At 33.8% G+C, this 22134-nt stretch overlaps 1 protein-coding gene across 5 annotated transcripts in view; it reads left to right on the top strand.

The window, feature by feature from the left end:
- LOC106075439 (amyloid beta precursor protein binding family B member 2-like) overlaps positions 1-22134 on the top strand; it is an 88547-nt gene that overhangs the window by 53713 nt on the left and 12700 nt on the right. For all 5 annotated transcript variants that reach the window (XR_008779542.1, XR_008779541.1, XM_056039604.1 and 2 more), the window contains 10 exons: positions 1066-1168; positions 2196-2277; positions 5802-5926; positions 11472-11593; positions 11715-11913; positions 15750-15877; positions 16216-16457; positions 20084-20170; positions 20456-20571; positions 21816-21889. Coding sequence is in view for 3 of the 5 variants with exons in the window: in XM_056039604.1 (XP_055895579.1) it covers positions 1066-1168; positions 2196-2277; positions 5802-5926; positions 11472-11593; positions 11715-11913; positions 15750-15877; positions 16216-16457; positions 20084-20170; positions 20456-20571; positions 21816-21889 (1278 nt within the window). In the remaining 2 variants the exon portion in view is untranslated. The remainder of the gene's footprint in view (positions 1-1065; positions 1169-2195; positions 2278-5801; positions 5927-11471; positions 11594-11714; positions 11914-15749; positions 15878-16215; positions 16458-20083; positions 20171-20455; positions 20572-21815; positions 21890-22134) is intronic.

Raw genomic sequence — 22134 nt, 5'->3', positions numbered from 1 at the left:
CTCTAGCTCTGTTGTTGGAATCTTTTCTAAGGGTGTGACCAAGATGGTAGACTAAAATAAGAACTTAAAAACTAATGTCAGGGCGGTCCTACTCTATGGTTCTGAAACATGGAGAACAACTGAAGCCACAACAAAAAAAGTACAGACCTTCATCAACAGATGTCTGAGAAATATCTAAAAACTACACTTGTATGACAAAATAGCAAACACCAAATTGTGTGAGATTGGGTGGAAAGAGAAATATAGAGGTGCAGATCTTAGAAACAAAGGCCCTATGTTCCATGAGGAATGCAAAGGAAAGCTAATGATGCAAACGGTTTTAGACTTTTTGCCAACAAAATTTTTTTAAAATTTGTATTACTAAATTAGGTACTTTCTGTCTTACTAGATATTTACATTTTAAAAGAAATGCTTAATTTGTTTTGTAAAGAGAAAAAATCTATTAAGTCGAATATAATTTAAAAGAACAATTAATAATTAGTGTTTCATATTATACACATCAAGTGCAAAGTGTATAAAGGATTCTTTGTTGAAGCTTTGAATGGCCCTTTACAAAACAATTAAATCAGTTAGATATAGATATTCATTCAATAACATCAGTTAGGCCAGGTTCACATTTAACTATATCTTCATAACTATCAGTTCATTGAATACATATGGATATTACCTATGTAATAATATTAACGTTAATAAATCTCCGTATCCGTTGGTATCAGGTTCTTAGTTGAACTAACGATACAACAGCATCGGCAACACTTTTGACACTCACACGGGTTGCGTGTCTTCTTTTTGTATCCACGGAGTTAAGGTTGTAGTTGCTGATAGTTTTTAGTTCATAGTTTCTGATATTCTGATAGTATTAAAATCTGCCCTTTTAGCTGCCTGAGGAGATCACATGGGGGGCCGATTTTGAGTTTTTGTTTCCACACAAACTGTCTTTTGTTTTTTATTTAAAGTTTTTGAAAATTGTAGGGGCCTCCACAAAAATTCTTCAGTGGGTCTTCCACATACCCTGATTACTGGTCTTATTATTTCTTATCTTTTTTACCCCTCCTTTGTGAACAGCTTTGACCATGGTACAGAGATTAACTCTCCTGATTCAAATGACAGTGGAATCCAGGCTGGTGAGAAGACTCCTATTCTCTCTCCTGATACTCCGGGTGCTCTGGTAAGTGGATAGACATGACATTATCTACATGATTTTTTAGAATTTTAATAGATTTTGTCTCAGCATTTTAATAGTACCTATGTTTTGTCTCAGCATTTTAATAGTACCTATGTTATGTCTCAGCATTTTAATAGTACCTATGTTTTGTCTCAGCATTTTAATAGTACCTATGTTATGTCTCAGCATTTTAATAGTACCTATGTTTTGTCTCAGCATTTTAATAGTACCTATGTTATGTCTCAGCATTTTAATAGTACCTATGTTTTGTCTCAGCATTTCCTGGAACTGGTTCCTCTTGTACCTATTATCAAACATTTTATCTCAGTATCTACTTGTATTTCATGGCACATGAAGCTGTGACAAGTCATGGACATAGGGATTCAATACATACAGAAATAGTTTCTTACAAAATAGAGTGGGATATAGCTGAGAGGCGAAGTACACTTGAGCTTGGATTAACTATCTATCAAAGGGAGGCTTCAGGTTCGACACCCAACTGGAGCAGAGTTGTGTTTAAAGGCAGCACAGACAACCTTCTCCCAGATACCCCTTCCCCCTACTGGTCCACAAATATAAGCATGAAAGTTTCGCTATATAAAAGCTATTTAAAAAAAAATATGCACTCTGTAGAGTTTAAACCTTCTTTATATACAACATGTTGTCCTTATCAGAGAATAGATATAATATTCATGTATTTTTTTTCCTTTTTTAGTCCCCATCCTGTAATACATCTTTGGTTCCCACTAAAATACAAACAACTATAAATTGTGCCTGTGTCCACATTGTTTCTACTCAGTTAGGACTGTTAACTCTTATGACCTTTTGGATGTGCCTTCACTTGTTCAAAATAAAGACTACAGTGCAGCAGATGTATTGTGTAGATGTATTGCTACTTCGTGTTATTCCAAGAGTTCATTGTTTCAACACATTTTTAACTCTTTGGAATAAAAAGGTTTACATTTAGAGTTCACATAGATGTTTGTCAAACCCAAACAATGGTCTGTAACCTTACTATAAACCTGTACAGAATGTGCCACCTATAGAAGATGTTACCCAGCCAATAAAGCAAGACAGTGAAGTTCTACCAGAAGGTTGGGAGAAACATGAAGGTAAGTGTTTTTTTGGTTGTTTTGTTTTTAATATTTGACTTGTACATTTATTTTATACTTTATGATATAAATAAAAATACATAATTTAGCAAAACAAAGGTTGTTGTTTTTTTACTACAATAAAAATGTAATTACTTTTAAGTAAATTGAAAAAAAAAAGTAAGGTACTAAAGTACACAATTATTCCCTGTAAAAATGAATGTGTCTTGGCTGTAATTCTTGACTGACATTATATAAAATAATATCATGAAATAATACACAAAGGAACATGAGCCTGAATAGGTTTATTTAATTCAGTGTCTATTCATTTGCCTAAATAAATCTGATTTATGTCAATTCAGTAGTGTGGTGTCTATTCATTTGCCTAAATAAATCTGATTTATGTCAATTTAGTAGTGTGGTGTCTATTCATTTGCCTAAATAAATCTGATTTATGTCAATTTAGTAGTGTGGTTGAAACATTATCACTTGTAAGATTTTACTTCCTTCAAGTTTTTGTACTTTATACCCCTGAGAATTATGTTGTGTCCATGTTAAGACAAAGAATCTGCTAATCTATCATTGCAATTGGAAATATACACAGACAACACAATGCATATGTTAACTATAACTCCTCAGGGGTTGCAAATGATTTTTGTGACCCTGTTTAGTAAAACCCCGTTTTTAAATTTAAACTATTTCTTTAGTGACTCTAAATGGAAACCATTGCTCTTATCCTAAACAAAGAATTTTTTTAGAGACAAACTTGTGCCTAAAATACACAGTCTGGTCTCCTGTGTACTTCTCAATGAAGATGCCATACACCAGCTGTAGTTTGAAATAGTTTACTTGTCAAACTCAAGACTAGTTTTGGCTTCTTGTCTAACTTCAGGTTGTCACACTTTGTCTGCTTTGGAAGTGCCAATCAGATTTGGTTTGGCTAATGTCATAATACATCCAATATATTTGATGTTGTTGTTGTAGTCTCTTTATATATTATCACAGTAGGAACTGCTTATTTTTGTAAATATTTCAAAAATTCACAAGTAATACATATGTATCTTGACACTCACTTTTTAAATACAAATGACAAGACTATGTATAAATGGTTCTTTTCTGTAAAGTTTTAAAAGTGTTTTATTCTTTTTTTTTTTTGATAAATCTGCCTGTTTAATCAATTTTAAAAATTTAATGGTTGGCTATTAAAAGACAAAAGTAGCTGTTACACTAAAACCTTTTTTTAATAAGTTGTTGTTTTTTTTGTTCCTGCGGCCTTGACATTACTTTAGTCAGCCAAAAGCTCTTGAGACACCTGACCATAGGGAAGGATTTCTTCCAGAGACAACGAATGAGAGATAAGCAAACCTCCTGTCCAAAAGGCCTCCCCTTAATCCCATACCAGCAGCCCATGTTGAGGCGAGACATTACATTGTGCCACCAACCTTTAGGATCATGAGGAACAGAAAGGGACAGCAAGCTCTTACAATACTCTTAGTCCTTTGAAAGCCAACTGAAGGTTCTAGTTCCCTGTTTGTTTTTTCCTTTTCCTGAGGGCAATAAAATACTAAATAGATGTCTGAATTTGTTTTATCATGCATGAAGATTTAATTGGTAGAGGTTCAGGCTATTGAAAAGCAGTACACACTTACCAGGACTCCAAAATTGACATTAATTCTTCATCTATTTGACTTTTTATACTTATGCTGGCTGTATTCAGACAGGCTACAAGCAGAACTTATGTATTGGGTGAGGGTGATATGGAAACCTGTCTGTCTACCTGTATTGTGGTGGCAATCCCTGAATTTGTTATCACAGAAACCCTCTTTATAATCTTGTCAATCAGACAATTTATTTATCTAAGCTTATTGTAATATCATTCACAGATTGTAAAAAGATTTAGCATTTCAAAGAATCAGAACAACTTTTTGAAAAACAAAAAAATAGTGTGTATTGTGAAAGTTGCTTGTTTCCTTCTAGTGGATAGTACCATAAGTAATACATGACATAATACATGACATGACTGTAGCACTCTTGCTGTCACAATAATGACAAGAGCTTTTCTCCAAATAAATAACCCAATCCTATTAGTTCAACTTGTCAGAACAATTGAACTTATTTCTAAGACTGTCAGAGACTGCTTCTACTTGAAGTGTCATTTATAGCTGTCATAACAGGGAATCTGGACAATGGCTGTGAAGGATCACTTGACCAGGGAGACCTGTCACTACTTTGTTGGGGCTGCCCATTGATTATCACTTCATTGGTAATACCTGTGGTCATGACTTGGACTTATTATCATGCTATTTGATTTAATGTGGACTGTGAGTTGGTGAAGAAGCTTTCTCCTACTTTTAAATAGATTAAATGTAACTGAATGCCTTAGTGTCTAATGTACTATAGACTAATTACACTTCTATTTTCTAGTTTTATTGATATGAACATCAACAATGACACATGTAACTTCTAGTAACAAAACCATGTCATCTTCTTTTTATTTTATTTTTTTTTGCACAGCCAGGCAAGTTATCTGCACTGTCAGGTTATAAAGTCCCAGGTTTTAAGACACAAACAATTAGCATATCTAGATTCTAACTCTAGCTCTAGTCTGAATTCTAGTTCTAGATTTTAGTTCTAGTTCTATCTAGAATAATTTAGATCAAGTCTTGATTTAGATCAAGTCTAGAGATCTAGTGTAGATGTAGATCTAGATTCTAGATCTGGACTATATCTAGAACTAGTCAAGAAATCTAGATCTAGATTCTATATATATATTCTATATTCTGGATCTAGTCAAGACCTATTAAGTAAATAGAGCAATTATGATCAGGATTAGTTGGCCTACTAGTGGGTAATAGTGTATTAGCCTATTCTGTTCGCATGGGAAACCTGTTTTGTTGTAACGGCTCTTTTTTTTTTTATTTCTTACTACGTCTACTCCAATATGTTAATCGAAATTGTTGGGAAGAAGTAGATATCTTGTAGCAGTGGCGTCATTGGAGGGCGAGGGTGCGGTCAACACCGGTTGACACCATTTTGGGGGTGACAACCAAGTTGGAAAAATTATAACTTGGCAATAGCAGACACATTGAAAAAGATAATAATAAAATCTCGAGATATATCTTGGAGCAGTGGCGTCACTAGACAAATGGGTGTGAGGGGTGTGCTTTTTTTAAAAATTCATGTTTCTATTTACAATTAATCAACTTCCTAGTCCAAACCTCCTGCAGGTCATTGGGGGTGGCAGAGGAAAGGGTATGAACCTGGGACCATTGAAACAACCGAACAACAGTCCAGCGCGCATACTGCATGATCAGGCAGCCATCAATTCATTTTTCACTCATTATTCCACATTGAATGAACTTTTTAAAACATGGTGAATTTGCTCATTTTCATCTTGTTTGAAATAGACTTTTTATTTATTTATTTTTTTTCTTCATCTGAATATGTAATGGAGGTCCAGACCATTAATTTGTTTAATGTAAAAATTATGCATAGAATAAGTAATGGATTTGTTGGTTAAAGACTGCAACAAATTTTCTAACCAGATGATGATGGGGCATACTACTGGCATGTCAAGAGTGGTACCATCCAGAGAGACCCTCCACCTCCTGCTCCCCCTGATGGTCCAGCACTTTGTTCTCCCAGGTCAATCTCACTGACCTCTGAATCAGTAAGTGCATGTCCTTTTTAAAAATCTTATTTCAGCTCACTCTGTCTGTCTGGTAAAATGTTTGTACACATTATTTGTCTAACACCCAATCTTGGATCAAGCTGAAATTTTGCACAATTATTTCTTTTACCTGACAAGACAAGAATCAATTAAAAAATTAACCAATTAGTTAATAGTCTAATGGTAATAAATTATTTTGTTTGGTATCGAATAAGGGAAAGAACTTGTACTTGACAGATATGGTGGCATAAATTGAAAATTCCCTTTATACTTTGTGTAGTGAAGTAAGTCGTGGCTTAAAGAAAAGAAAGTAACAATACATAACTATAAAACCTTCTATTTTCATAAGTAATTAACTGATACTGTGGTTAATGTTTTGGCTTTAAGGGACTTGAGCCCTCAAGCTAGAATTCAAGGCGTACAACTTCTTTCTAAATTTATAAAATGCATTTAAAAAGCAATCACAGTAACATTCACCCAGATACCCCCATCTTTCTCCTCCTCCCCCCAACTGGTCCAGACAAGTGATAGGACCATAGCTCATTGAGAAAGAAGCATGAAATTGTGCTAAACAAAAACAATTGTTAAAAATATTTCTAATTGCACAGATTTATTATTGTTAGTCTAGATCTATAACAAATTCAAATACAAGTCTGATCCAAACTAATTGATACAAATACACTTTATATATGTTTTTTTTAAGTCTTTTTTTTTTTATTTTGCTTGTTGTATGCTTCCTTTTTTGTATGTGTAGGCATGTTTAGATGATTGAATGTTCCTATTGACAAAGCTAGTTGAGATTGAGATAGGGGGAAGACACATAAAATCAAATCATATGGTGATTTTGTGTTTGTTTCTATTTTTAATGTGTTTTAAAACTATTCCCTTGTAGTAAGGCATACTTATCTGTCAGATTATGTGTCAATGCCAGATGCTGATGGATTAATTTTTGCAACCTGCTTATGGCAGCGTAGTTGGAATCCTACCATTTATTGCTCCCTCAACTCATTTATATTTCTACAGTTCTGGCATTGGTCTTGTTGTAATACTTAATTAAAACTAGTTTTCTCCTTTGTTAGTAATTATGACCATTACTCTAAGCAAGATATCCAATTCCTATGTTTAATCTTTATTGTTTGAGTTATTTGGTTAGTCATCTTATTGTTTTTTCACTCCTTGACAATCCCTCTTAGTTCTAGAGATACTAATTCCTTTCCATTCCCACTCCTTGACTCTCCTTTCTGTATAGATACTAAGTCCTTTCCATTCCCACTCCTTGACTCTCCTTGCTGTATAGATACTAAGTCCTTTCCATTCCCACTCCTTGACTCTCCTTGCTGTATAGATACTAAGTCCTTTCCATTCCCTTATCCTTGACTCTCCTTGCTGTATAGATACTAATTCCTTTCCATTCCCACTCCTTGACTCTCCTTGCTGTATAGATACTAAGTCCTTTCCATTCCCACTCCTTGACTCTCCTTGCTGTATAGATACTAATTCCTTTCCATTCCCACTCATTGACTCTCCTTGCTGTATAGATACTAAGTCCTTTCCATTCCCACTCCTTGACTCTCCTTGCTGTATAGATACTAATTCCTTTCCATTCCCACTCATTGACTCTCCTTGCTCTATAGATACTAAGTCCTTTCCATTCCCACTCCTTGACTCTCCTTGCTCTATAGATACTAATTCCTTTCCATTCCCACTCCTTGACTCTCCTTGCTGTATAGATACTAAGTCCTTTCCATTCCCACTCCTTGACTCTCCTTGCTGTATAGATACTAATTCCTTTCCATTCCCACTCCTTGACTCTCCTTGCTCTATAGATACTAAGTCCTTTCCATTCCCACTCCTTGACTTTCCTTGCTGTATAGATACTAAGTCCTTTCCATTCCCACTCCTTGACTCTCCTTGCTGTATAGATATTATGTCTTCTCTGTACCCACTCCTTGACTCTTCCTCATAGCTGGTCCCATCTTTGACTTAACCAAAAGCCATTAATGCTATAATCAAGGTTACTTCACCCTATCTCACTCTCAAGTAGCTAATCAATACATAGAGCTTCTGACACAGCCCACAGAGATAGCCTACTTTGACTGGGGAAATGCTGTGTTGGGGTCCATAGAGATAGCCTACTTTGACTGGGGAAATGCTGTGTTGGGGTCCATAGAGATAGCCTACTTTGACTGGGGAAATGCTGTGTTGGGGTCCATAGAGATAGCCTACTTTGACTAGGGGATTGCTGTGTTGGGGTCCATAGAGATAGCCTACTTTGACTAGGGGATTGCTGTGGGGGGAATAGAGGGTCAAGTGATTAAGGTACAAAAAATGGTTGGTTCTAGAAATCTTATTCTTATCTAATCAGACCTTACTTCAAAAAAGAAGATAATTTACATCCTAAGCAATTTCTTTGTTTCCAAAGTGATTCCTATGTCTTTACATGTCTATGTCTTCTGTCCTTCTGTGTCCTATTTACATCTTTAAAACTAAAAGCACTAAATCAGATTTCACCTGCATCATGCTTAAAATATATTCTTCTTATCTTTTTTTATCTTATCTTATAAAAGAAGATGATAAAGTCCTACATGTGTTCCTAGGTCAATCTAGTCCTCCATGTTAATCAATGACTTTAACTCTGCAAAATCATTTTGTTTTCCTTGCTGACTCAGGCAACCCATTCCATGCTCTAATAGCATAGGGAAGAAAGAGCATTTGTATAAATTTGTCCTAGCATATGAAACAAAGAATGTGCCTTCAGGGCCAGTCCTAGCAATTGCGGGGCCCTAAGCAAAACAGATTGCGCGGGGCCTAGCCTGGGTAGGGATAAGCATTATTTCAACATTAAGATTTTTATTAGAAAATACATTCGTTTTTATAATAAATTTTTATTAAATGAAAGCTGACAATGCCGGGTTTTTTTATTGCACGTAGGACTGGAGATTTGTATGAGTTTTCAGGAGATTTTTTATTTCAGATTTCCTGAACTTTTTGGTATATTTTACAATTACATGAAATTTCTACTAGCCCTTGGAAAATCAGGAGACTGTGCAAAACCTGTTATTATATATATAAGTTATAATGTTGTAATTTAATAATCTACACCTAGAATTACCACGGGGCCTATGAAAGTGCAGGCCCACTGCGACCGCATAGTCATTCTGAGTTTATTAGTAGTTTTTTTTTTGTATTTTAAGTTTATGGTTCAGTGTTTACTTTACTTTTAAGTCTTCTATTCTGAAAGGCCTCTAAATTTTATTATTTTTCTAAAGGTGTTACTCTAATCAAATGTGAATATAGTTTGTTATGAATCTCACTGCTCTGTTTTGTGACTGTTCTAGTTTCTTAATGTTTTCTTGAGTTCAGGTGTCCCAAACAGAGGATGCATATTCTATTATTGGCTGTACCAAGATTATATAACATTTTAGTTTTATGTTCTTATTTGATTTGTAGAAATTACTTTTAATAAACCATAATGCTTTATTTGATTATTTCATAATTTCATCAGTATGGGGATTCCATGATTTTCTATTATTATCTGGGAGGTTGAAGTCACCCTGGTCACCCATAATACAAAAAACTGCATTTTTATGGGTTTTTTTTAATAAATATTGAAAGTTCATTGCATAATTTCTGCTTATACTCTAAGCTAGAATTAGGAGGTCTGTAGATACCTACTATTAGGGTGGTGTTAATTTTACAAAACGTTGATTCAATATTTTTTAAGTTAGGTAAAGTAACTTCTTCCGCTATTAGTGTGTTTTTTATAGCTTAGAGAACTCCTCCATGATTATCTGCCATATACTTCCTTAAAATTTCATAAATGTTGTTAAAAATTTCTGAGTTATAAATTTCAGGATTTAATCATGCTTCTGTACCCGCAATTATGTCTGGTTTTTCTCTTTCTAATAAAATGTCTAAGTCTGATGATTTATTCCTAATGCTTTGGAAGTTTATTATTAGGGTTTTAGTTTGCTTAGGTGTTGCTGCTTTAGTAAATGTATTTGTTGAGGCTATTTTGTTAGGATAAATAAGAAAAAAAGGATTTATGTGCAATTTAACCAGATAGCTCTAACCCTACCCCCTACTACTAATATAGATTCTAATCCCTAAACCTAACTCAAAACAAACCCTAATCTCAACTTAAATGGTACAGAAAGCCATTAACACACATAGGTAAAATGCAAATGCCTCATATTAATGGTAACATGCTAACACTGGTGACACTTGTTATTTGTATGAGTTGCTTCGATATACCTATGGCCCAACTTTCCAGACTGCGATGCTGCAAAAATCTTAGGAAGGTTCCACTCTTCTAACTACCAAGGCGGATATACTATATATATATAACACTATAGCCTGCTATTTAGTGACAAAAGATTAAGTATCAGAGGAAGCGCTGGTAAATATTCCTCAGAAAGTTATGAGAGAGGAGCTCAATGACTCACAGACATTTGAGGAAATTGAAACAGCAATTCATAAACTCAAAAAACACAAAGCACCTGGCTCTTATGGACTTCTGGCTGAAATATTGGAGGTGTTGCCCTAACTGAGAGGCTAACAGACTTTTTTGCTCTATGCTGTTAGACGTGCATTGTTCCACCTGAACTTTTGAGATGCTGTTATCATATCCCTATACAAAAAGGGTGACAAGTCTAACTGCTCTAACTATCGAGGCATTATACTTGTATCAGTAGCAGGAAAGATCTTTGCTTGATTCTTGCTTGACCAACTAACCAACTCTTACATTATTTTTGTCTTTTGACTGACATTGCCTACCAAACCTTGGACCTACAGGAGCTTCCAATATGTTTATGTGAAAACACAAACTTTCTTTGTTAACTTCTTTTTCATTTTTAGTTAAAACCAGAATATTTCAAATTAAAATATGCCTGTCTTTTCCAAACACTATATCCATGAAATCAAAGTATGCAGTTGTACTACCAAAAACTCTTGTATAGTCTTACAGTCTGTTTCAGCTAACCTAGATTACATTTCTTCTCGTGTATTTCTCCATCTCTTCTTCTCTCCTTGGTTCTTTGATAATCCTAGTAAATACCAAACCTCTTTAACTCCTTTTGAATGGGCCAGTGCCCCACCTTCTCAAACACGCTCTTCAATCCCCTATCTAAAAATGGAGGCAGTTTATAGATTACAATTTGCTGACTTACTTAGCAAGATGTTGCCCATTCAAATCTCCTTATTATGGAATCATTAGCACAAAAGCTATCTACTCATCTATTTAAAACTAATTTAAAACTATTATAGAACATGTTTTATGTAAAAGAAAATATTTAGTACCAAGTTGTTGACCTTAACAAATTAGCTGGCTAGTCTATAAAACTACAGTATCTTTTCACCGATAGTTGTCTTTCACTTTGTTACAGTTTTTCTTGCTAAAATTATTGATTTATTTTAACTTGGTAACATGATGCATAAAATGTCAACTATGTAATATGTTTAGTCTTTCAGCAAGCTAGTTATTTGTTGATAGAAACTAATAATATATGTTTGAATCACCATTCAGTTTATCTTCCTTGTATCCTAGAGTTCCAGTTCTGCTGGATCTATCCCATCAACCCCAACCAGTACCAATTCTGGAACTGAGCATCACTTGGCAGAGTTTGAAGGTCATGCTCTACAGTATGCTGCCAACTCTCTCCAATCTTTGTAAGTGAATTCTTGTTGCTACCTTTTACAATCTATTGGTGCTGTTTTATTCCTTGCATTATTATATTTATAATTATTCACTGTGTTGCCCAATAAATATATTTATCTACTTCTATTTTAGATCAACATTGTCAGAGAAGAAACCCCAGGAAACTTCTTCTGATAAAACTGTACGCTTTGCAGTTCGCTCCCTTGGCTGGGTGAAAATAGCAGAAGAAGATTTATCTCCTGATCGAAGCAGCAAGGCTGTTAACAAGTGCATTGTGGATCTTTCACTTGGTCGCAATGATATTAATGATGCTGTTGGACGATGGGGAGATGTAAGTCAATTGTTTGTTGTCTTTTGATATAAGCAGAGGGATGAGATCATTTGCTATAACTGAACACAGTGTAAATTGTTGTTGTTGTTTTTTTTTCTATAATTTAAAAGCCCACTCTTTGAATGCACTAAAAAGGAAAAGTCTATTGTATAAAACAAAAGTGTGCTGCTCAAATTGAAACAGTCAATTCAGAATGTATTTTTGTAGCAACCTTTAAGACTTAATAAATTCTGAAGTATAAAGGGAAAAGTTTCAAAGCACATTAAAAATCGAAACAGTCATTATATGATCTAGACTACAAAATATATTATGGTCACTCCAATAGTGACTTGTACAGTGCTCAGTCTAAGCCAACTTTTCTTCTTTTAGCATATAGAACTCTTTGTATCTCTTCTACTATTTAAAATTTGTATCAACAAGTCTATTCTGAGATAGAAAAAATTGCTCTATGTATTTATATGTAAGCTAGTGATGAAGTATTGATTTTGTGTAGTTTTGTGAGGAGAGTTTTAGATGTAGAAAAGATGTCAGTTGTTTCCCTTGGCTAAATCTTCCCTTCCCTTTCAATGACATGTAGTCTCCTGTGGGTTGCTGCCTCCAATAATGTCTATTAACCCTGATCTGAATGTCTAATGTCTTGACTCTCTGCTTCGTACAAACTCCAGGCAGGAACAACCAATACAACACTGGACAGATGGATTTGCATGCTATTTCTTGACACATGAGATACTATTTATTTTTAGGAAGCTGATGCAATTAACTTTGGAGTCATTTTTAATTCCTTAAAACACTTGGAAATGAAAAATGTATTATACATTTCTTGGTATACTATTGTCATTTTTATATAGAACTTCTAGATATTGTTCTATATAGTACCCTTATTTTCCTCTTTTCATGACTATTTATGAATAAAAAGATGCTATCTGGAAGAAGGTGCCATGAAACACCACTCTTCTGAACTGTAGGATTTGAATTCAATCCCTCCCAACCACCCCCCCCCCCCCCCCCCCCGGTAATCATCTTACAAGTAAATGAGATATTGAAATAATGCTTTGTGTCTAGTTTGAAGTTTTAGCTATCAAAGTATTCAACATACTAAATTCACATGACTCTTTGACAATCTTTCAAATGGATTTTTACATGTACAGTGTCCAATCTGTTTGTGCACTTCACTTTATTCCATGAAACATTCTGTTTTTATCTAGACACTCTGTGTCATTATATTAAAATAGTGTAAAGCAATTTAAGGATTTTGAAAACTTACATTTAAAAATAAAGATTATTTGAATTTAATGCTTTTATTTTTCTTTGGTTAATGTTAAGTACAATTAATTTATTTGCTTTTATGCTTAATTGTGCTGTATGAAAAAAATTGAAATATAACTTTTTTGCAAGAAGAGATTCCCTCTATAAAAATATAAACAAAGATTAAGCCTAATAAGAAAAAATCTCCTTTTTGGCATTTAAAAAAAAACCTTGTCAGTGTCCTACCATGTTCACATCTGCAGTATTTAATTTTCAACATCTCTGCCTGGTTTGGCATCTGAACATTAATTATAAAAATAAACTATAAAATCCTAAATCTTTCTAGTAATATCATTGGCAACAAACAAACTGCACTTTGACACCAAATTGAGAAAAATATTAAGAAAGCTATAAAGATTTTAAACATATGAAAAAAACTGATTCAGGATTTTAATATTTTACTAAGACAATAAAGGAGATGCAAGACAATGATAGCAAAAAACAAACAGATAAAAGAACTCTTTTGTTCCCATGGCCATTGTATCATTGAATAAACTCCCAACTTTCTGATGTACATTTCACAAGTAATGTTGAATAGAAACTGGGGTAAGAATGTATATTTTGTGTTTTATCATAGAAAGTAATTGATAATGAATATATTGTTATATGTAATGTAAGACATTTTTTTGGGGGATAAGAAAGTTTATTATTATTTGTGTTATTCTTATTCTATTTTGTAACTTGGACTAGATCCTGACTAAGTCACATGTTTAGTTAGCTGGACACTTGGCATTCCATCAGCACATGAGCCAGTTGAGGGGAGTGCCTCATGTCAGTAGAGTCAGCAGGAAATGGGGAACAAATTAAATTACCAGAGCCCAAATTGATTTGATTTCTTGCTGATGTCTTGTTAGGCCCCTGGTTATCAGCTGTTAAGATGGAGTCACCAGACACATTCCAAGAGGGAATAACTAATGTCAGACAAGCATTGACTAAACAGAAGCTCTCTGAAATTTTTCTTCATTGCTAGTTCTGAAATCATTGCATAAACAAAGTTACAAAGATAGTTTGGGTGAAAAAAAGTGTTCCACTCAGGCAGTTAAAAAAGTAGATTTCAACATGAATATTTGAAGCTATAAACTGCAAAATATCAACAACCACAACCTTATCTCCGCCAATACAAAAAGAAAACATGCTTACTTAATGAAAGTTGTCGATATTATTGTATCATTAGGTCGACTGAGGATATGATACCACAGGGTATGGAGTGTTATTTTTATGACATTGTTAATATCCGTATGTATTCAATGAACTAATTTAATGAAGATTTAGTTCAATGTGTACCTGACCTAACTGATGTTATTGAATTTTGATATTTAGATTGGTAGCATTGTACATTGCACTTGTAAAATATTAAACACTGCTTATTAACATACTAAATGCAATCTTTCTCTTTTGAAACAAAAATAAACACTTTATTAAAATATTATGCAGGTCATTACTGGGTTGGTGGTGTCATGTGAAACACAACACTCATCCTTAATTTTCAAAATTGAAGACATTTATTTTATAATACAAATATTTTGTTTTAATTAATTAGAAAAGAACAAAACGGTTTGCTTAAATGTTTGAAAAAATATTAAAATGTGAGTCCGGTCCCTTGTTTATAAAGTCTCTTCTGTTTTTTTTACTATATATAGTGAACAGTTGTAAAAATTGAGCATTTTGATGAAAAAACTACTGGCTTATTTCATTTAAAAAAAATGAACTTTTTGCTTTCAGAACAGGATGGAACTTTTGCACCAGAACTTTGCAAGATCTAAATATCATATTTGATTTTCAGTTTCTTTTTTAGTTTGTGATATTTAAATGAGATAGACCACACAAAACTAATACCAGTTCATGAGTCACTAAAAAATGAAGAAATACCCTTAAATAGTAAATTATTTTTTTATACAAATATGGTTGCACTTCATTGACTTATATTTATTGAGGTCTCTTATTTTGCCTTACAAATGTTTGGTATGAATGTCTTTTCTATAGAAGTCTGAAAGTTTGTGACAAAATGTTTGTTCAAAATATTCCAATGGAGGATGGGAAAAAAAAATATGTTCCATCAAAATTAACTCCTTTTCAAAATAACATTGATGGCTAACTGAAAAAAAAAAAAAAAACTCTGCATGTATGAGAGTTTAGGACTACATTGTGAAAAGGGCTGTTGTATTTTGACTTTTTCATAGGAGATGAACAAGGCAAAGGTATCTCCTCCCTTGGGGCTACCACTAACATTCCCTTTGACACTTTAAAAGCTTAGAACACCCAAACCCACCAGTTTCTACAGCTGTTCCCTATTAGGAGACAAAAATAAAAAGAAATGCACTTCCATGTTTTCTAAATAGTTAAATAATTTTTTAAAATAAATTCTCTGTAAAATATTATTGTATGCCATAAATTGTAATAATAAATTTAAACAAACAAAAAATCTCTTAGGGTTTCGCTAACTTTAGTTTTCTCATGTTGCATTTTTTATTTCTCTTCTTGTGTGAATGAAATAGGCTGTGCACTTTTCATCAACTGTTTAATGTTCACAGGGCAAGGATTTATTTATGGATTTAGATCATACTAGTCTTAGGTTGGTGGATCCAGTTGACGGGGTGGTCCTCAACTCACAACCGATCCACTCTATTAGAGTATGGGGTGTGGGACGTGATAACGGAAGGTAAGTATTGTACAGTTTATGAAATAATTCAACAAGTTAACTTGTGGAATTTGTATTGCAATTTATTTATAGCCCTCAATTTTTTAAAATTATTTTTTGTGTGACTTAGTACATTGTGACTATTTTATTAATTTAAAACTTTTTTTCCTTGCTTCATGGAAATTAAAGAGAAAGGTAATTTGTGTTACAAGATTAGTGATGGAATGTGTTGTATATTGTTATAGTTTCTTAATTCTAGCTGGTATTGCTAATTTAAAAAAAAAATTTTATCTATTAGTTAATTAATAATAAATACACACAAATTTCTGGTTATTTTAAAAAGTTTGATTTTTCTCTAGGGACTTTGCCTATGTGGCCAGAGACAGAGGTACACGTATTCATATGTGTCATGTGTTCCATTGTGACACACCAGCTCGTCAGATTGCTAACACACTCAGAGATATCTGTAAAAAGATCATGCTGGAGCGCAGCTTGCACCAGTCTGCTGTGGCAAGACTTATGCGACCAACAGATCTGCCCAATCTAGACAAAGTGTCACAGCCCAATGGGGAAAAGTTGTCTTTTCAGAACTTGTATAACAGTAAGTGGGAGGGGGGGGGGATTACAGTTTCTTTGTTTTGTTGCCCTAAATCAGCATTTCTCAAGGGATACAATATTCTGAAAAAGATGGGGGACCAAGCCTTTAAAAAAAAATATTCTTAGAATGACATAAAATGGCATTATTACTAAAGTTTCAAAAATGTAAATATTTTAGTAAGTGGCATTTCAAAATGTCTTTGCTAAGTTTGACTCTTTAAGTGTCACAATGATTGAAAATTTCTTGACTGTAGTAATTGTAGTGTTGACTATTTTTGTATCAGCAACATGTCATATTTAACACGAAGATGATCTTTTATAAAGGTTTAGATAATAGTGAGCAAATAGATGCTATCTTACTAGATTTTTCCAAGGCTTTTGACCATAGTTTGCTTAAAAAATTAAAGTACTTTGGCATTGATGGTCCATTGCAACAGTGGATTAAAGATTTTCTGATAGGGAGAGAACAAACTGTAATAATAAATGGCTCTAAATCAACACCAATAACAGTAAACTCAGGTGTACCTCAAGGAACAGTTTTAGGTCCACTACTATTTTTAATTTATATAAATGATTTACAGGATTGCATTAGTTCAGGAACAAAAGTCAGATTATTCGCAGATGATTGCATAATATATAGTACAATAAAAACAACACAAGATACAGAAATTTTTCAAAGAGAATTAGATGAATTACAGAAATGGGAATCAAATTGGAACATGTCTTTCTACCCAGAAAAATGTCAGTTACTAAGAGTAACTAAAAAACTAAAACAAATTAATTCCACTTATCTTATTCATGGTAAACCTGTAACACAGACTAAAAATGCAAAATACCTAAATGTTATAATAAATGAAAATCTGTCATGGAATCCCCATATTGATGAAACTATCAAAAAATCAAACAAAGCATTAGTGTTTATAAAAGAAATTTCTATAAATCAAATAAGAATATAAAACTAAAATGTTATTTAACCTTATGCCAATAATAGAATATGCATCCTCTGTTTGAAACCCCTCAACTCAAGAAAACATTAAGAAACTGGAACAGATACAAAATAGAGCAGTGAGATTCATAACAAACGAATATTCACATTTGACTAGAGTAACACCTTTAGTAAAATCTCTAAATTTAGAAAGCCTTCAGGATAGAAAACTCAAAAATAAAGTAGCAATTATACATAAAACACTGAATCATAATCTTCAAATACAAAAACAAAATTTAACAAAATACTCTGAAAGACACAAAGATAAAGGCACATTCCTTGTCCCATATGCTAGGACAAATTTATACAAATGCTCCTTCTTCCCTAGTGCAAGAGCATGGAATGGGTTGCCTGAGCTGGCGAGGAAAACCAGTGACTTGGCAGAATTTTGGTCATTGGTTATATCTAATATATGCATGACTGAATGAATGACTTGTAGGACATAATCATCTTTTTTTTTGCAGTAACGTCTGTATTATATAAGATAAGATAAGATGCCCATTACACACATACAAGCACTATATGTATCTGGAATTTTTCTTGCCAAGTAGTATTGGCCAGTACTGCCTTCTACTTTATAAAACTTCATTTGACCTGCACCTTTTTTTTTTTTTACTAGGATAAATAGCACACTCCAGACATTCTTAAAACCCTCCAGGATCAAAATGTTGGAGCCTATAGGGTAAATAGTGCACTCCAGACATTCTTAAAACCCTCCAGGATCAAAATGTTGGAGCCTATAGGGTAAATAGTGCACTCCAGACATTCTTAAAACCCTCCAGGATCAAAATGTTGGAGCCTATAGGGTAAATAGTGCACTCCAGACATTCTTAAAACCCTCCAGGATCCAAATGTTGGAGCCTATAGGGTAAATAGTGCACTCCAGACATTCTTAAAACCCTCCAGGATCAAAATGTTGGAGCCTATAGGGTAAATAGTGCACTCCAGACATTCTTAAAACCCTCCAGGATCAAAATGTTGGAGCCTATAGGGTAAATAGTGCACTCCAGACATTCTTAAAACCCTCCAGGATCAAAATGTTGGAGCCTATAGGGTAAATAGTGCACTCCAGACATTCTTAAAACCCTCCAGGATCCAAATGTTGGAGCCTATAGGGTAAATAGCACACTCCAGACATTCTTAAAACCCTCCAGGATCCAAATGTTGGAGCCTATAGGGTAAATAGTGCACTCCAGACATTCTTAAAACCCTCCAGGATCCAAATGTTGGAGCCTATAGGGTAAATAGCGCACTCCAGACATTCTTAAAACCCTCCAGGATCAAAATGTTGGAGCCTATAGGGTAAATAGTGCACTCCAGACATTCTTAAAACCCTCCAGGATCAAAATGTTGGAGCCTATAGGGTAAATAGTGCACTCCAGACATTCTTAAAACCCTCCAGGATCAAAATGTTGGAGCCTATAGGGTAAATAGTGCACTCCAGACATTCTTAAAACCCTCCAGGATCAAAATGTTGGAGCCTATAGGGTAAATAGTGCACTCCAGACATTCTTAAAACCCTCCAGGACCCAAATGTTGGAGCCTATAGGGTAAATAGTGCACTCCAGACATTCTTAAAACCCTCCAGGATCAAAATGTTGGAGCCTATAGGGTAAATAGTGCACTCCAGACATTCTTAAAACCCTCCAGGACCCAAATGTTGGAGCCTCTAGGGTAAATAGTGCACTCCAGACATTCTTAAAACCCTCCTGGATCAAAATGTTGGAGCCTATAGGGTAAATAGTGCACTCCAGACATTCTTAAAACCCTCCAGGACCCAAATGTTGGAGCCTATAGGGTAAATAGTGCACTCCAGACATTCTTAAAACCCTCCAGGATCAAAATGTTGGAGCCTATAGGGTAAATAGTGCACTCCAGACATTCTTAAAACCCTCCAGGATCAAAATGTTGGAGCCTATAGGGTAAATAGTGCACTCCAGACATTCTTAAAACCCTCCAGGATCAAAATGTTGGAGCCTATAGGGTAAATAGTGCACTCCAGACATTCTTAAAACCCTCCAGGACCCAAATGTTGGAGCTTACAGCTCTCCTGCAGGCCCTAGTGGGTTGTGTATGAAAGAAATGGCTTTCATTCAAGGGTGTACCAGCCGTACAAGGACATACTGACCTAAATGTTTAGAATGAAGTACAAATTTTATTGTGTATAGAAGACATTGAATCAGCCATTAGCTTTTTTTTAGAAAGTATCTTCTTTTTTTTTAATGCCACTGACTAAATATATAAAATAATATGTCTAAAATTGATGAATTGATAAATGTTGGCAATAAATTATAATCAATAATAAAAGTGCTACTAAATAATGTTGATAATAATATAAATATATTTCATAAAAAAATAGAAAGAGTTATTAATGACTGCACTTTCAAATAAATAATTGTAATATTTCTTGATATTATTTTTTATGACACATTATTTCTGTTTAGAAAGATATGTTACATTGAGAAAGATTTTTTTTAATTTATGTGAAATTTTGGATGATTGTCTTTCAGTGAAATGAAATTCTCTTTTTGTCAAATGTCATTCCTTAAATCTATTTTTTATCCACTTAATTAATTTTGTACTTTAAATTTAATTCAAATTGAAAATATATCTGTGAATCAACTGTCTTTTTTTTTTCTTCATAGATGCAAGATTTCCAACTCCAATGGAAGAGCCTCGTAAAGTGATGAGGTGTCATTATCTTGGTACACATGAGGTGATCAGACCAACAGGTACTAAAGCATGTGAAGATGTTGTCATTGATCTTGATGTAAAGCGTAAGAATGACAGACACTTTGGTGGGGGGGGTGGCTTGTTGCACAATAACTCCCTTTATTACCTTGTTGCCAATTAATTTCTGTTTTAAATATAATTAAATTTTCAGAATCAATTCAAATATGGTTTTGAAAATTCATTCCAAATTTGTTGCCATGTGTCAGAATAGTAAAACCTGAACATTGCTTTTTAGTTGAGTCCGTCACACTAACTGAATAACTTTCTAGAAAATGTAATTTCAGGCCGTGACATACTAAATGAAGCCATTCAGTACATGTACTACCGCATCCCACCTGAGAAGTGGAAGTTTGTCAATGTAGCCATAGCACCATCAACTATCACTATCACTGAACATGGAGTAAGTATTCTTATCCTCAAAAATGTTTTTTGTACTTCTGTTAATATGCTCAAAGAGAAGACTAGCTATCAAGTAAAGGATTCCAAAAAGACTGGCTATCAAGTAAAGGATTCCAAAAAGACTGGCTATCAAGCTTCCAAACTCAAGCAAGAAAGGGAGGTTTCAATGTTTTGGGTTTTAGAAAATACAAATCTTGCTGAAGAGTTAACATACCTTAACAAAACTCACATTAATTAGAGAAAACTTGTTTAACTTGGGGATTGATCACACCCCTTACACTCATTCTCTTGGCTTATCACCCCGTTTCTCAAATATTTTAATTCCAATGTCTATCCCTTAGTCTGATAAACCACTGAAGCATGACAAATGATCTGTCGAGTGTCTTTCTCCATTCCTGTCTGTCTTTTGCCTTAGATAGAATCTCTATCAATGTCAGGCCTGTCCATTCTTTGATGTTGTCTGCTCATCGCTATGTCTATCTGACTCTTCCTGGAAGGTCGTTGCTATTCCTGAGGACCTTGTGATATGGCCATAAAAATTTAGTTTGCTCTTTTTGATGGTGGTTTTCTAGTGACAAGGTCAAATTTACTCTTTTTAATGGTGGTTTTCTAGTGACATGGTCAAATTTACTCTTTTTATTGTGGTTTTCTAGTGACGAGGTCAAATTTACTCTTTTTGGGCCCCGATTGCTGTTGTGATCCTGTTTCTAATCTCTTCATTTGTGTTTTGGTCTTTGACGTCATAAAGCTTGAAACTCCTTAGCTGACTTAGCTAACTAACTTGCTGACTTTAAGATATTTTAGAATAAATTTAAGGCCAACATTTTTTAGCTTAAATTTAGCTTCATTAGTTGACTACTTGAATTTGATATATCACCTGATGTACACTATTATTTTTAAAAGCTCCTTTATCTTATAACAATTGTTAATGTTTTTGAACATTTACCATCAACAAGTATTTACAGTCAACATGTAATGTATGTCAATCAGTGTTTTTGGACATTTACAATTAATAAGTATTTACAATCAACAAGTATTTACAGTCAACAAATAATATATGGCAATCAGTGTTTATGGACATTTACGTTTAATAGATATTTACAATCAATTAGTATTTAAAATCTACAAGTAGTGTATGTCAGTCAGTGTTTTTGAACATTTACAATCAACAAGTAGTGTAGAGTCTAATTTGTCATGACTGCTGTATGGTTGCCGACTATAATTAATTTTTTTTCCTTTTTTGAGAATCCTGATGGAATGATAGAGGAGTGCAGAGTTCGTTTCCTGTCTTTCATGGGAATAGCAGTGGATAATGTCAAGTACGTTACTAGATCATATTTTCAAGTAATGACATTTAAACAAAAAAATTGTAAAAATATTTTGTGATACTTGAAAAACTTCATGTGATACTTATGGACAAATATTTCAATATAGAATCAACATTAGCATTTTTAAATTTTATCCTGCAAAATTTTCATATTTAAATTTTAAAAAAATGAGACATGTAAAGATTGAAAGTAGATCAAATCTTTGAAAGCAAGAAACAATTCTGTTTAATATCAAA

The sequence above is a fragment of the Biomphalaria glabrata genome, chromosome 8, assembly GCF_947242115.1.
Source record: "Biomphalaria glabrata chromosome 8, xgBioGlab47.1, whole genome shotgun sequence".
In the NCBI taxonomy this organism is placed as follows: domain Eukaryota; kingdom Metazoa; phylum Mollusca; class Gastropoda; family Planorbidae; genus Biomphalaria; species Biomphalaria glabrata.
Note: the sequence above shows the minus strand (reverse complement) of the source record. Positions and strands in the feature narration are given on the sequence as shown.